The 16,976-nt window shown below is 39.6% G+C and overlaps 1 protein-coding gene across 4 annotated transcripts in view; it reads right to left on the reverse strand.

The window, feature by feature from the left end:
- Window positions 1–7,375: 7,375 nt before the first annotated feature.
- Window positions 7,376–16,976, reverse strand: part of SLC25A12 (solute carrier family 25 member 12) — an 88,370-nt gene continuing 78,769 nt past the window's right edge. For 3 of the 4 annotated variants that reach the window (XM_034785043.1, XM_034785042.1, XM_034785045.1), the window contains 5 exons: window positions 15,499–15,639; window positions 12,785–12,923; window positions 9,124–9,282; window positions 8,829–8,919; window positions 7,376–8,007 (listed from right to left, as the gene is read on the reverse strand). In XM_034785043.1, the coding sequence (XP_034640934.1) occupies window positions 7,815–8,007; window positions 8,829–8,919; window positions 9,124–9,282; window positions 12,785–12,923; window positions 15,499–15,639 (723 nt within the window). In that variant the 3' untranslated portion in view covers window positions 7,376–7,814. The remainder of the gene's footprint in view (window positions 8,008–8,828; window positions 8,920–9,123; window positions 9,283–12,784; window positions 12,924–15,498; window positions 15,640–16,976) is intronic. The other variant, XM_034785044.1, reaches the window with a different exon arrangement.

Consider the following 16,976-nt stretch of genomic DNA (forward strand, 5'->3'; position numbering starts at 1 on the left):
AGCTACGCAAATAGCGTAGCTGAATTCGACATATTGGAGCCAACTTACCCCGCTGTGAGGACGGCAGCAAATCGACCTCCGTGGCTCCCCCGTCGACGGCGCTTACTCCTGCCTCCACTGGTGGAGTACAAGCGTTGATTCAGGGATTGAATGTCGCGTCCCGACAAGACGCGATAATTCGATCCCCGAGAGATCGAATTCTACCCACCGATTCAGGCGGGTAGTGTAGACGTAGCCTAAGGCTTGTTAGCCTCAGTCTCAGAGAGCTTAGCTTGAGTACTTTCCAAAGGATAGCCTTAAACTCCAACCTTTTCCATTTCAGCCAACCTAAATAAATCGGTAAGCAAGGTAGGACCTGCTTGTTTCTAAATTCTTAGGCTAAATCACCTGAGCCCAAGATTGAAACCTTGGCAACCCAACCTTATATTCAAGTCCCATGATTATTCTTGCTGTTGAAGAGAACCTGCTAATCTCTGGAAGGATAATGCCTTTCTCACTAAGAGACCAAAATGGTGATGCTCCCTTCTGGAGGCAGATTGAAGGACCTTACGATAAGTTGTTGTTGCTTTATTATATATATATATATATATATATATATATATATAGGGGGGGGTACTTACAAGAACCATCACTGGGATCTCCAGAGACATAAGTGAAAAAGAGGCTGAAATAATGCTCATTTCTGCTGTGACACTGCATCTGCTAGAATACCTGCCAAAATCATGGTGGAAAATGCATAAGATTAATGTGTTATCAGACTAAATGTAACCATGAGAAAGGTGGTGGTCACCAGTGACAAATCCTGACCTATGGCCAGAGCTCCCCTTACGCGCTGAAGAATGTTGCTTCCTATCTCATGAGACCTACAGGTCTCTTTCAGGATGGGGAAGCATGAAAATTAGACAGGATTGTGAACAACCCCAAAAGAACCTAATGAAACTGAGTAAGTGGTAGAGCGGATTCAAAAATGGGAATAATTGTCATTAAACAGGTCTGTTGAAAAATGTCAAAACTCAAAATGTGACCAACTGTCAAGTTATGTGAAATCACCCCCCTTTTTCCCATCAAATAGAAACGTTCAAAAAATTTTCACCAGCTCTAGCAATCGGGCAACATGACAGTTGAAATTCAGAGAAGACAACTGGAAAAGAAGGCAGCTCTTTAAAGCTATACTGTAGCATTCAGGGGCTCAGAATTGGTCATCATCTTAAAAACTATCAAAACCAGAAATCATCCTGAAGAGGACACAAAAATGAGTCCGTGCTGCAGGAGTCTAGATAGAGGGGGAATTAATAGGAGTGGGACTATTTAATCTTAGTGCTTTTCATCTCAAAATGTTTCTTAATAATTTGGAAAGAGAAGAGGAAGAGGAAGACAGCATTCTGAATGGTATAAAAGAGGTTAATCGTAGTTCAGTTTATCACTTCCTATAGTGCAAAGGTGAAATAACCAGGAAGGCAATAAAGATCAAACTGATAAAAGGAAATACCTTTCTGGGCAGCAGACACCCTGTGGAACTCCCTATTGCAAGGTATTGAGGCAATCTCTTAGTAGCAAATGCTTGGAAGCATTGTGCGCACAAAAGACTTAGCAGGTGCAATTACACTTACTATATTAACACGCAACGGCTTTTTATTTCTTATGCTTCAGAGCATACTCCAGTATGGCATAGTGAAGTTAGGAAGACCTTTTCTCAAGAATTTAGTATGTCAAAAGTAGATGTATGATCACTATCAGACATTGGCCATGGTAAGGGATGGGGCACTATATTTGATTATATCAACCACTGATCTTGGCAGCTTCCAAAGCTGCCTGAATAGAAAAAAAAATTTAATAGTGCATCTTGCAGCAAAAATGCTCATGTTCAGAGTGGGTGCCCTTTTCCTAAAGAAACTTGGATCCAGGTTGTTTGAGAGTGAAGTAAGAAATCTGTGCTCATTCCTAAAGTGGATGAAAGCATGGCTTTCATTTCGAGAGCAAGTCGCCTTTCCGGAGTAGCTTATCCTATTTCAAACAATCTGGCAATACTTCAAACAAGATTAAATATTAGTAACTCTCCAGCGCTGGAAACCCTAGGAAAAAGTAGGCTAAATTCAGTAGCTTCCAGTGGCATCGGCATCGACCTTGCTGCAGAACCCTGAGAGTGGAAAGTCCTCTGCACAGTGGACACTTACAGTAGCAGAGAGCAGTTTTAACCACATAGCCAAAGAAGAGGCCCAGCACAGTCCCATGAATGGGCAAGGCTGGGCAAGGCGTGTGGGGACATGGCAGCTGGTAAATGCACTGATTCGGCACATCCTCTCGGCTGCCTCCCACAGCCCAGTCCCTACTCAGCACCAGTCAGAATTTAAAGCTACGCAGGGCAGGCAGGGACATTGCTTCTGCCTCCAGGTGCCTGGGACGATAATTTACACCTCCTTGTTTCAGCTTCAGCATATAACCCACACTTTAAAACAAAAAAACTTGAGACTGAGGATTTAACAAAAACAATAGAAAATCCAACACAGGAACCAACCTTAGCATTACGTAGGTTTAAAGAACACAAATCTCAAGTGTTTGTCTGATTGTGCATTTCAGATGGGTGGCGCTCCAGGGACATGCACAGGATAGCTGCAGCTTACTGCACTGTATTTTTTATGGAAATAAATGCCATGCAGTATTGGATGTGCTAATTACATGTCTTTGTGTCTATGTAATGAGACGTAATCACAGCACTAAAAGCCCTGGTTTATTTCAGTGTGCATTAGACATGCACGGAGCTGGAATGCAGCACTGCTACACATGCAAAATATTTGGCAGAAAAATCAAAGGTGCTCATACAGACGTGTAGGACTCCAAAAGCAGCAAAGCTCAGCCATCCACTATGCAGGGGACTGGGCTCAGATGGCCCAGGATGGGAATCTCTCCCCTCCCCCACCACAGACCTGTTCCATACATTGGTGGTAGCATCAAAAGGGTGTTTTAAAGGGAGGGCAGGGCCATAACCAGTGGATCCTCAATTCTGCAGCTCCACTAGCTAACTCTGCCACATTGGGCTGGAGGGGTCTATATCATAGAGGCTATTTCAGTCCATGGGCTGCAGCAGCAATCAGTGTCTCAGCTGGCACTCTGGTCACGGGGAGACCTCTGCATTAAGTCCATTTGTGCTGTGGTTGTGGGGAGAGCTGGGACCAGACTGCAAATATGCCATGATTTTTAAACAACTTAATTTCTGATCCAAATCACTTCAAAACACTTCAGTGGCACTTGTCTGAAGGGACAACTTAATCCAGTGGGAGATTGAAGTTTTAAAATTAATCCAGATGAGATACCCAAGTGGAAAACATCAGACTTAACCACCTGCACAAAAACCTCTGAAAACCTCAACAGCTGCCCAGTGCTTCACAAAACAAAAAATACCCTTTGGGCCGAGAACAAGGGGAAACATTATATCCCAAAGGTTTTTTCCCCCCCAAGCAAGTTTCAAGTGCCTGAAAATGGGCACATATGGGGAGAGTGTTGCCTTCACCATCACAGTAGCTTTGCAGAGCCCTATGCTAAACAGTGGAGCTGGCTGGAGAATGACAGTTGTTTCACAACAACTTGTGGAGTTTTGACATTTCTTTTTGTTCCACACAGCGCAAAACATTTTGGCTTCGCGTGTTGATGGGAAAAAAAAAAACCCACACCAAACACACGCACACAAATACACAAACCATTTAGCTGAAAATGCTTTAACTAGCTTCACTATATGGGTGAAAATCACCTTCTATGCATTAGTACTAGAGAGCATTCAAAGTTTATTTAGTGCCATTTGTTCTTAATCTCTTCTACAATCCTACTTCTTTGCCAGGAGAACCATTTCACATACGTCAAAATCAGAAATGGGTTGATGTTGCTATTTAATCTATGCTATAAACACAAGTTCTCTTACCAATTCTTGGTATTAGAAAAACCCTCATTCTATTATGAGCAAAGCTCATATGGAGAGTGGCTACTGCAATCAGAATTGTGTCTTCAGGAGGTTATCTTCGCTCAATAGATTTGAAAGTGAAATAACTTCAGGCTTCCATCAGCTTTGCCTTGTCAAAGTACCCCCTCTATTTTCAATCCAAAATCATGCTGTTCAATTTGACATTTGCCCTGTATATTTTCACCAGCCTTACGACAGTAGCTTTCTGTTCAGTTGAGACACCCAGGGACTGCATAAAGAACAGGCACGTCATGTGATGGTGTCCTTCCTCCAGGCATGGGAATTTTTAGTGACCAGAGCACAGCTTTGCAGCTTCTGCTGGAATTTAAATTTAGAGCTATTTTCCCCCTCCCTCTCCACTCCAAAACAATTTCTTCTAATTCTAGATTAAAATGTTCAAAAACACAGTAAACTAGTTCTGTTCCAGAGGACTCCTGACAAGAACTAGGTATGAATACGAGTCTTGGTAGGCTTCAGCATGGATCCTGATCCACAGATCAGGTATCATTTAGGGAAACTTATTAGAAAATGGAATCTAGCTTCAAACAATTTATAACCATTTTTATTTTTCCTCCCAAACCATATTTGCATTGACAACCCCATCCCCCCCAAACATTTAGGGAATGAAAAGGAGGATAGGGTGGATGGGATTTCTTTAGACAATCCCATGCCAGCAGTTATGGAGGAACCAGCATGCCAGTCACAGGATGCTAGATATTGTAAATGATCATCCCAGGAGCCTCACTGTCCAATCACTATTTCGGAACTCAAGTCAGTCAACAAGCTGTGACAAAGATTAAATGCCAGTGGGTACCAAGCATTTTTCTACCCCTCAAGGAAGCATATACTTGTCATAGAGCAAAACAAAATTGGAAGATACAGAAGTGTGAGCTGCCTAAGAAGCCTATGCCTAGGCAAACTACGTAAACAGATACATTCTCTGACCGAGGACTGGGAACATGCACTCAATTCCTGTTGAAGTCAAGGAAAGTTTTGCTCAAAAGTTAAGGGCTGAATGTAAAAAGCAACAGAGGGTCCTGTGGCACCTTTAAGACTAACAGAAGTATTGGGAGCATAAGCTTTCGTGGGTAAGAACCTCACTTCTAGCTGATTGTAGTTCTGCAGCTACAAAAGTTACCATCTTTTGGACAGTGACTAAAACACAGGGAAGATTTGCAAGTGTTTATTTGGCAGAGACAGGAATGGCTGAGCATTCCTATTCATTTTTTTAAAAAAGCTCCTTCTTCCTTAAATGCTCTCTAAAACCTTGGCCTTCACCTGTTGTCAGGTGAACTAAAATATTTAACTGGAATAAAGTCAAGGCAATTCTAGTTGTCTTTAAAAAAAAAAAATCCAGGAGGCTATTTAACCCAACCATGGCCCAGAAACTATAGGGTCTGAAACTGAAGTTGTAGGATAGGTAGTTTTCTACCCTGCTTATAAAAACCTGGCCAATGCCTGTCTTCTGGAATCAACAGTTCTCTCTTCTCTGTATTACATTTCCTTAACAGTTTCCTAAGGAATTGCAAACCTTTCACTGTCACCTATTTCAATTAAAATAGCTGCCTGAGATTAAGTGGCAACTGGACTGAGCTCAGGAGCCATTTTATCTGTCATTTGGTATTTTACTGCAGTTCTTAACCCCAGAACACGGAAGTAAGCCATTAACTTGGCATTAATTTAGCAGTCCCCACCCAAGTCAGTTTGTAGACAAGGCACAGCAGGGCTTTTCCCCAGTTTATCAAGCACACACTGTTAGACCCAGTCTCCTTTAAATAGGTTTATTGTCCAAACATAAGCCAAAAACAGAAAATAGTCCTTCTGCTCACCCTTTATCCACTCTCTCCTCCCAGAGGTCTCTGGTAATTCTGCTTCTTGCAGCTTCCCAGCTTCAGCCAGTCCTCATTCAGCCGGCTTCCCCATAGAAGTTAGCTCCACTCTCCTGTGGTGCCAGGTACAACCTGTCCAAATCATTACTCCTCTGACCTGTTACAGCCCCAGGTGTAGCCCTGTCTCCTTTAATTGGCTCAACTGGGCCCACCTGCTCTGATACAAGGGCACTGGTCCTGCTCTGCTTACAGGGACCAGCTATCCCATGACAGTAGGGTGATAGATTATAACTATGAGCAGGGACTCCTGGTTCTTCTTGTGAGTCAGGCTGGAATTTTGCATTTGCATTGTTCCAAAATCAAATTACCCACCAGTTAAAAAGGGCTTTTAATTTAGCAATTTTTAATTTTGATTTAGCAAACTTGAGGCAAAAGTTCTACATAATTTTTTCTTCAAAATACCTGGAAATCTTCTCAGAGTACAGCACCCCTTCTTTGGAACTCAACTAGGTGCCTTCATTTTATTTTTTCTGGAACTTAGAGATTTTGCAAAACAACTAGCTTTCCCCATCTTGTGTTCCTCCTACCAAGAAGGAACATAGCTCCTCCCTGAGCAAGTATTTCAAAGTGAATTAATTCTTATATACCTCAAGCCCACAAAGCCAGGAGGGCTTGCAGCTCCCTGAGCTGTCAGAAGTCATTCTTCTAAAGCTACAGGAACCTCCTGTGCAGAATATAGAGCAGCTTTGTAAGTCTGCAAGGCTGTATTCCGAGATGTTTGCACACATTCACACAGCGCTGCAGATCAGATGTTAACCTCCTGGCAGCTGGGATAGGATTTCCCCTTGCTGTCCCTTAATACAAACTTTGTACTGCTAGTGAAAGCACAATCATAATAAAATGGAAGCTGTGTCTTTTAAACAAAAAGAGATTACATCAGAATTCAGGAGATATGAATATTCACCAATCCAATCTCTGGGTGATAAGATTTCCTAGACTACACAAGGAGCCAAATTTATCTCTAGGCGATTCCACTGAACACAATAGTTACATCAAAGATGAGTTAGGCCAAGGCCTTTTATTACTTAATTACAAATAAGACACTTTTGGGACTTGCTGGCAAACTAGCAGTGCATATCCTGGCAATAATTTCATCCGAATATGCTAAAACTAAACCCTGGACTTATTTTACTTGCTATTCAGATATGTACATTTACAGGATAAATTTATTCAGAATGCTCATTAGAAAATCCACTTATAACTGGTAAATACAATCTCACTAAATTTAAATGTGATATGCTGGAATTCAGAATTACCAAAAAGTTACTAGTTAGCATTACCATGAGTTTCTAGGTAATTCCTACAGTTTCCAAGCACTCCTACCCACATACACACCCACAGTTCCTGTGTGTAACTTCCCATCAGAACTGCATCTTTATGCTTTTGCCTTTATTAGGTAATACCTTGATTTATTCCCTAAGACAAGTCACGCTACACGATAATGGTCCCTTTCTGGCCTTAAAAATCTATGACTAAATACACCAAATATCTGATGGTTTATTTTTATAAATTACACAAATATAAGAAAATGAAATGACTTTAAATATATTTTATTGTCACATGATTCTTAATAAAAACACCTTCAAAACATTCTGTACATTTCAAACTGCTTAGAACCACATACCCATTATAGAACTGTAATAGTGTATAGATGCCGTGATGTCTCTGTACAAAGATGTACAATATGTACAGTAACATTAAGTGCAAGCTGTGCAAAGCCAAGTCAAGGTTACTGGTTCATGCCACTGGTTAGGAAAAAGAAATCAATGCAGAACTAAAGCTTCAATCCGTTTCTTGTGTGCAAATGATTAATTTAGAAACAAATAAATGCATATCGTATATCATATAGAAAGGAGTGATTTGACTTGAATTCTCAGTTCAGCAAGAGCAACATGCAGCTGACTGGATAGATACAGTACTGCGCTCCAACTTTTTTTTTTCATGGCGTCATTATACTAGGCTGAAAGGTCATCTCAGGATTCAGCTGCTACTTTTGGTAGAACTGAAACATCAGGAGATCGAAATTTTGGAAGATAAAGCCCAAACTTGTTTTCTATGCCAGCAAATGTAGCTGTAGCAAGTCTGTATCCACCTATGTGGTCAGGATTAACAGGAGGAAGGTCTGAGATTCGAGATTTTGGGGTAGGTTCTGATCCAGAGGGTTTGCTGTTTGAGAAGAAAAAAAAGAAAAGGTTGCTTATTTAAAATGTTTCCCCTGCACCAGAGTAACAGAGCAGAATCTATAGTAAGCCAATACTAAAAATGATCATCTGTCTACAACATATAAATCATCAAAGTTAGGAGTTAATTATTCTGATTAGTTTTTTAAAATAAAGGAAGCTTGCTTTAAAGGCCACTATCAAGTAGTTCCGGCTAAAATTTAGTTTCTGGATATTTTAAAATAGAAATATTTTAATAAAAAAAGTTTTTAAATGATTTTAATGAAAACAGTTTGAGAGGGATTTAATTATCATCTTGCAGTGTAGGAAACCCAAATACAGCAGTTTTGTGCAGTGCATTAAAAAAAGTGAAACTGACAAACTTCATGTTGCTTCGACAGTGAAATAGTATACAAATCAAGTCAATTTGATTTGTTTAAGCTCTTTCAATTTTAATACCCAAAGATGTTACTAGTAATATAAGTGGTGGGAGGGGGGGGTTATGCAGGGTACAATTAAAACAAAATGCTGGCATTCTGATTTATAGTTAATCAATATCATTAAGTTTAACTACATCTGTTCCAACATATTCTTTCCATTTAAAAAGAACAGGAGTACTTGTGACACCTTAGAGACTAACAAATTTATTAGCTTTCGTGGACTACAGCCCACTTCCGAAGGTGCCACAAGTACTCCTGTTCTTTTTGCGGATACAGACTAACACGGCTGCTACTCTGAAATCTTTCCATTTAGTTCTCCGAAGGCTCTGTATGAATTATAACTTGGCAGACCCAGTTTGCATGTTAGTGAGCAAATGTTTGCACTTACATTCCTCCAAAATCAACATAGAACCATCGTTGCAGAAGTTCATAGGTCACTAACGTAACACCAAACTGAGGTGAAGATCTGAACACTCGAGCTGTTGAATATTACAAATAATACTGTAATACAGCAACATTAGATCAAGAAAGATGGTCTGAGATTTTCAAATGAACCCGTGCACTACAATACCCCCAGGACCCAATCCTGCAAACTTTACTGCTGGGGTTAATCCTGAGTAAAATAACATAGAAAAAATGTGCAGGATTGTGGTCTGACTTTAAATATAAAGAAAATTCCCTACCTATAGCTCCCTTCCAAAAAGCCGAAGGGCCTTCTTCTCTAAGTATCTTTCTAAAACAGTCAATAACTCCACTGTATGTTGTCTGACCAGCGCGAGCTGCCACTTGCAGTCTTGTCTTGATGACATCAGCAGGGGTTACCAAGGAAGCAGCAGGCACACCTTTTAGAAGAAAACAGCATTTAATTTACACAAAGTATCTTGTAAAAGATAGAAATATTTCTAATGTCAAAGAACATACCTGCAAATGTTAATCTTTTTGTGAAATCAAAGCTTATTAAAAATGTAAACCCCCATACACCTGGTACTAACGTAAAGTATTCCAAATAGACTTTTCCTGCAGCTAGCATAGCACAATCCTTCTAAATGTTTCTTCTAAATCACAAAGCTAATTTTATGACAGATGCTAAAGAAAAATACTATGAAAATACAGCCAAGAGAACTGCAAAAATTATGCAACGATATTAACAGAACAATTCTCTCAAGAGCTCCCCTTTGAGTTTTATCAGTCATTTCAAATACCTTTTATTTTTCCTTGTTTAAAAAGAGCGAAGCAAATATTTCCAAGTATAAATAGTTAAAACTCTCTCTCTCTCTCTCTCTCTCAATATAAGGGATTAAATATTCCTGACACAAATTAGTGGTGCTCTCAGCTGATTCTAGGAGCTCTGTCAGCCTTACTGTGCTTTGTGAATATTAATAGTTCTACTCACCTATTGTATGTACCAAGTACTTTGTAACAGTATAGCTGATTAACTGCTCTGCAAACCTCTCAAGTACTAACATTCTAATCCTTCACAGATCCATTTGTTTAAAGGTGTAAATATGCAAAGTGATCATTTAGAGGCCATCTATTCTACAGTGAGATTTCTGTGGTGCTCTTTGGCCAGTTCATTAGCAGAACACAAGAACACAAGTCTATTTAAAAAGTAAACTATAAAGAAAGGTTGACAATAAAGGCATTTTTGGCACACAGTATGGTAACAGCCATGAGTGATGTACAGTAACAGTACCCCACCCCAAGCACCACCACCGGTTTCTTATTCAAATGAAAGGGAAACCATGCAGGTAAAGTATTCTCCTGAAGGCACAATTATGGATGCTGTTAGAATATTTATAAAATTTAGATGTACAAATCCAACTCTAATTTTTAATATAATGCATACTGACTCAGTTCAATCACTTAACCAAAAATCAGAATTCCCTTCCAGCTTGGAACTTGAATGTTCACTTTCAGCCTTGGTTGAATTGTTACTATTGATTTCAATACAATTAAAAAACCAGCATAACAGTTGTCTACATAGCATTTAAGGGAGATTTATCAAGTTGACAGGTCAGAAATTTAACAAAGTTACAGTAAACCTTCCCAAACATCCTGCTGATCAAGTCAGTAGGTTTTATATTGGAACAGGAGCAGCAAAGCCAGTCTAACTATGCACTATTACAAACCTACAAACTTTCTTTGAAGCCACATGTGTACATACAATGTTCTTCTCAGTTATGCTTATCTGATGCATTCCCGTTAAACAATAAAGGGAATTTGCAACTCAGAAAGGATTCTTGTAGGCTAAATTTTATATCTCAAACAAGATTTATAGCCATTTCTATTAAGCTCATCGCATTAATATCCAAGTACCTGATAAACATTAATGAATTAAGCTGTGGTTAAAAAACACAAATGGCAAGTCTTATTATAGGATACTAGACCTCACAGTGTATTTTTCAGTAGTTCTATGAATACAATGGAACAGATTTTCTTCCCATTTCTGGGCCCTTTGTGCCATTCAAGAGCAAAAGGGCCCAGAAAATTGTCACATCTCCCCTGCTGGATAACCCACAGCCATGGGGGCATACCCAGTTGGGGAAGAACAGGCATAACCAGGTCTTACGCCAACTCCAGTTTAGGTGGCTGGCTGGAGCACACAGAGCTCTAGTGGTCCCTGGATAGCTCTAAGGTTGGTCTAATGAACTACACATAGGCCAGCACCAAATGGGCCCAGAATCAAGGAACTGCAAACACCTCCTCTGCATTCTACCTCACTTGTGTTACACACAGCAGATACTGGGGTACAAAAGAGAATTTGGCCCAGTATGTCCACCATTAATTTGTCTAGCAGTGCATTTTTAGCCTACTCATCCCCATCACATTTGGGCCTAATTTTATTATACTACTGACTGAGATAAAAGGCCATTATTACCAAAAGACCAGTTACACATTTTGTTCATTCCAAGTGTAGCCAATGATTTTTGTTTATTGTATATGTTATGTTATGATTTACTAACATGTTATGTTACATATAATCACTGTATGCTAAATAGAGTTAAATTATAGGATTACAGAAATATAAGATTGATCAGTAGTTAGAAGGGATAATTATGTATTAGATATTTAAGTAAGTCGGGTTGTAATGCAAGGCCTACAGGCTGAGGCCTGCAAGATTTTAGCTTAGCCATACTAGGCCAGAGGCTTAAGAAATGCTTGACAAAAGTAAGCGACTAAAGAATGACCCTATGCCAGAAGATGACCAGAAAAAATGTACCAATGGGTGATACTGCAAAAAATTTACTGTAAGAGTAATGTTTTGCTTACAAGATGCTCAATAGTCACATTTTTCTAACACGTGTCCTAACCGCAGGGTGCACTATGTGCATAAATACTAATGAAGTATAGTCAGAATCACATTATAAAAAGCGGGTGCCCAGATTAGGAACATTGAGCTCCCCATGGAAAACTCCAGCAGGAACCATCCCTTTACTGATGATCAATCCATGAGAGACCCATCTGACCCTAACACTATCTAGGAGGATGTGAGTATAACTATATAAGTAACTTGTGCATCGGTCCGTACAGAATTTCTATATGCTTAGGTAATCATAACTTTGATTGTAACTTTAACAAAAACTTGTCAAACAGACTAGACATTGTACTTATAAATGTATGCGTGGCCTCTAACCTTGGTCTTTGTGTGTTCCTAGAGACTCTAAATCTGAAGCACGTAGCAGAGGTGACTTTTACTCTGTTAAGCCTGAAACTATAGCCAGCAGAGTCAAACCCCTGGTGATGTAATACCACATTACAAAATTCACTTTAAATAAAATAAAAGGCTATAGAAGTAATTTCTAAACACTAACTTCATGTGAGTGGGGTGAGTTTGTCCCACTATCATTACAAGGGAAATCTTGATTAGAAATTCTTTAAAAAAAACATGAAGAGTATGTTATTTTCACTCCTACTGAACAATAAGGCACCTTCAAATCTTTATTTTGGCATTTCCCTTTGAACTGAAAGTTTCTTCCCCAGTTGTTTAGGAGCCCTAAGTTAGATGAATCATTTTCTTTTTAATTCTTCTCAGTATATGTTCATCAAAGATTCAAATTAGCCTTCAAGTCAGAGCGCCTGGTAACAACTAAAACCCCATTGAGACAGACAGATCAAATTTGGCTACAAGTCGCTGAGCTGCATTAAGCTGTTTATCCACATTATGCAAATGTAATTAGCTCTCATCAAAATTACACTACCTCCCACCAAGGATAAAAGTGATCAAATTTAGATTAAATCAGATACAATGGCATACTACCATTCGTATGGGACTGATGAACGAATATTAAATATTATCTATTAAGGGGAAAAAGGTTATTTCTAGAAAACATATTGAGAAGTTACCTGCAATGGCACCAGCTGTAAGGAGATTAAGCCCTCTCACGTGGCCATTTTCATCAGCAAGCATCAGTTTACTGTGAGCATAAACAGGAAAATAGATTGCAGAAAAGGGAATGTCTCGGAGGAAACACGCTTTTGCACCCTGTCACACAAAAAGGAAACATAATACAAACAAGTTATATAAATAGGGTTAGAATTAAAGGCTGGCAAGCAGCCCCAGGCCACTGGGTATAGACTGAGCCAAGGGGATCTACCACGTAACTAGTAAATGCAATATAATGTCTTAGGGAATGTAGTATGGCGATTTGAACATCAAAAGCAGCACAGGTTTCAGAGCATAGGTTAGTCATTCGATGGTCAGCTCTCAGCTTCAGTGTTCATTTCTAACTTTAGCAAAAGAGTGACACTTGACAATTAAGGGCCTGCCATCAAACCTTAGATAGATAGTTTTTCGTACAGAAATGTACACGAGAATTTAGCCTGCAAAAAACCTTCTCTTAGCTGATCCTGCTGGCCTGGTGACAGGGCATGTGCCACCACACGAAAGATTCGACTGGGGCCCTTGCTTGCCACTTGGTCCACAGGAAGCTGAGAGCATTAGTGAGCATCTCCACTGACCCTCTCTGGCTGCTAGAAAAAACTGCACTGCAGGGCTAGCACAGTTTGCCCTCTTTCCCCATGGGAAAGTTGCCACAACATGGAAACTCTAAAGCACGGGGAAGTAATACGGAGACAAAGGATGGGGAACTTGAATGACTCTCTTGCCAGGAAAAAAGTAATTCTTGGTTAAAACTTGGCATACAAGGCCTAAAATCAAACTAAAGAAATTCCCTCTTGACACATGCTACAATAGCTGTGGAGATGCTGTTAAAATACATCATGTTATTTGTCTGATACTGGGTGAATTACCTTCTGCTGTACAGAGCTCACCCTGAGGGTGAGCCATTGAGGCTGCAAAACTGTCTCCTCCACCCACCACTCCAGTCCACTCTTTGCCAGAATAGTGGCCACTGACTCTCTGGATTTCCTACATAAGAGGCTCTGGGCCATGGGCCACATAAGAGTGATTCCAGGGCCTTGGGAGGTCGCACATTTCTAAAAGTTCCCCTCCACGCTGACCTATTTGGAGTAGACAGAGAGCCCTCCGCAGGGGATCTGTGGGGCTTAAGTGGTATGGATGGTCTTGTGGAGAGACACTCTATGCTTGGATGAATTTCACTCACCGTGATTACATGCTTTAAAACCAGTCCCCTTTTGGTATTTACTCCACTGAGCTTTGTATTCTTTTTTGTTTTAACTTAATTCTCCTAAACCTCCTTGAGACGACTATGCAATTTTAAAAAAAGATAAAATTTGTAATAGAATCACCTTTCTAGCCACCACACACAAAAATGATTACTGCACTAAAATTTTGCCCCATGTACCAAAACATCGATGATATTTACGGAAACATTATAGCTGTGTGAATCTAATCTAGTGAATTCAGAAGAAAAGCTGCGGCTACAGAGGCAAATTTCCACATTTTTACGGTGCTACATAGCTCCATAAATAAATCAGCTAAACCAATATTTTGGAAGTCACAGCTGCCTATAGCTGTTGAATTTACGTATTACTTCTTGCACTGGCAAAGGATACAGGAAGAAATACTCTTCCTTGTTTAAGAAAACTAATCGCTTCTGCACCATTACATCTGATCTGTAATGATGGTAGTAAGTATACCTGCAGGGAAGGAATCTGTTGACTGGCATTCTGGTAAAGTACAGTACGGGCTTTTTTTTTTTTAATGGAATTCATTATTGACAAATCCCACCACTTAACTTCTTAAAGATCTGAATCCTACTAAATTCTATTACTGTTTCACTGCTGCCAAATTATTAAGACAAAAAGAGGATGCTGCTGTGAAGATAACAATAGAGAGAACTGAGATTCAAAATAAATGTAAGACATTTGGGCTCCTAAACAAACACAAAAGAAAAGCTAAAGAAACTTTTCACAAAAGCCTTCAAATGAAATGATCCATGCCAGAAGCCAGCAAGTCTGCAATACAGGACTCCCTGCAGCCGGATATAAAAGCCCAAAGGATAGAACAGGAGAGTATTTTTATGTATCCCACTTCCACTATTATGAGTATAAGGGCAAGTCTACACTACAAAATTAAGTTGACCTAAGTTATGTTGTCGTACAGCCACTGCAGTAATTAAACTGCTTTTGCATGTCCACACTACGTTCTGTGTGTCGGTAGTGCGCATCCTCACCAGGAGCGGTGGCACCAATTTAACTGTCAGTGTGGGCACTGTGAGATGGCTCCTGAAAGGCAGTAACAGTTGATGTAACAACACAAAGTCTACACTGACACTGCGTCGACCTAATTACATCGACTTAAGTGCTATGCCTCTCATGGAGGTGGAGTTATTAAGTTGGCATAGTGGGCAAGTTACATCAGTGGCAGCTGCATTTTACTGTAGACACTTACAGATTTAAGTCGATGTAAGCTGTCCTACATCGAACTAGCTCTGTAATGTAGACCAGGGCTAAATGTGTCCCCCCCCACACACACACACACACTTTTCTACCATGGGGCTGCCCTGCAGGAAGAGTTTATTTTTAAATTTGAAAAGATTTCTTTGATTTACAACAAAGTTTTTGTTTTAAAAGTTCTTTTAAATTTATCATAAAATGGTTTAAAAGTGGTGTTCCAGGAATGCTCAAATACATACCTTATAAAGACCGAAAATCCCCAGGTCTTTTAGAACAGTAAGGGCACTGACTCTGGGTCCTGTAGTGATTTCTCCTGCTACCTGCAACCGAATCTTTACAATCTCTAGTGGATTAGTGAAGATGACCTGTGAACCTCCTGCCTGCAAGACCAGAGAAAATGAGTTACAGTGAATTCTATTATATCACACCAATAAGGTGCTGAGCACCTTTGGCTCCCACTGAAGGACAACAGGGCCCTGTTACATTACGTATGTGCAGTATGGAACACACTCAGTAACATCCCTGTCCTGAAGTCTCCCATTCTTCTGCATAAAAACATGTGCTTTTTAAAGTACATTGAAACTTAGAAACAAAGGCAGACTACCATGGTTCTGTATGAGTTTGTGATTTCTATTACAGCAATTCATTCCATTTTTCTTCTCCCTCGGACATCAACTTTTCTAAACAGTCACATTACTATCTAAAAGTTTATCAACTTTCATCCATTTAGATATCAGGTTAAATTAATCCTAATGCTCTGCAGTCCAAGGCTCAGGAGACTGGAAACAAAAGAAAACTGTTCTGATTCACAGACAAAATTAGAGTCTATATCAAGTACCGTTTTGCCACAGAGATGAAGAATAAATACTAAAATGGGAAATTTAATTGACCAATATTAGGGGAATATGTATGAAGTTTACAATATGCAGTGACAGCTCAGAAAAATTGATATTTTAGTTGTCATTACTCTACAAAACTGAAAGTTATGAAATTTTGTACAGCTGTATTTTATATGCAGTATAATAGACGGTTTCAATAAACGAAAAACGGCCCATGTGTTGAGGTGTTATTTGTATTTAGTGCTGCTGCCTGGGGGAAGTAAGCTGACTGAAATTTATATTTGAGGTTGTAATTTTAAATAATTGGCAGAGTGGTCAGATCTTTTGTGCGGAGCTTTTAATTGTTCTATCTGGAAAATTAAATAAATAAATGTAAACAACAGACATACCAATATTTCCAAATTTGTTACAAAGGAAAATAGATAGCTAGATACAGACTTCAGAGTAGCAGCTGTGTTAGTCTGTATCTGCAAAAAGAACAGGAGTACTTGTGGCACCTGAGAGACTAACAAATTTTTTTGAGCATAAGCTTTCCTGGGCTACAGCCCATTTCATCGGATGCATAGAATGGAACATATATTGAGGAGATATATATACACACATACAGAGAGCATGAAAAGGTGGGAGTTGTCTTACTGGGCTATCTTGATTATCACTTCAAAAGTTTTTTCCTCTTACTTAATTGGTCTCTCAGAGTTGGTAAGACAACTCCCACCTGTTCATGCTCTCTGTATGTGTATATATATGTTCCATTCTATGCATCCGAAGAAGTGGGCTGTAGCCCACGAAAGCTTATGCTCTAATAAATTTGTTAGTCTCTATGGTGCCACAAGTACTCCTGTTCTTTTTGCAGATACAGACTTGCGTCCATTTCTCTG

This window comes from Trachemys scripta, chromosome 11 (genome assembly GCF_013100865.1).
Source record: "Trachemys scripta elegans isolate TJP31775 chromosome 11, CAS_Tse_1.0, whole genome shotgun sequence".
In the NCBI taxonomy this organism is placed as follows: domain Eukaryota; kingdom Metazoa; phylum Chordata; order Testudines; family Emydidae; genus Trachemys; species Trachemys scripta.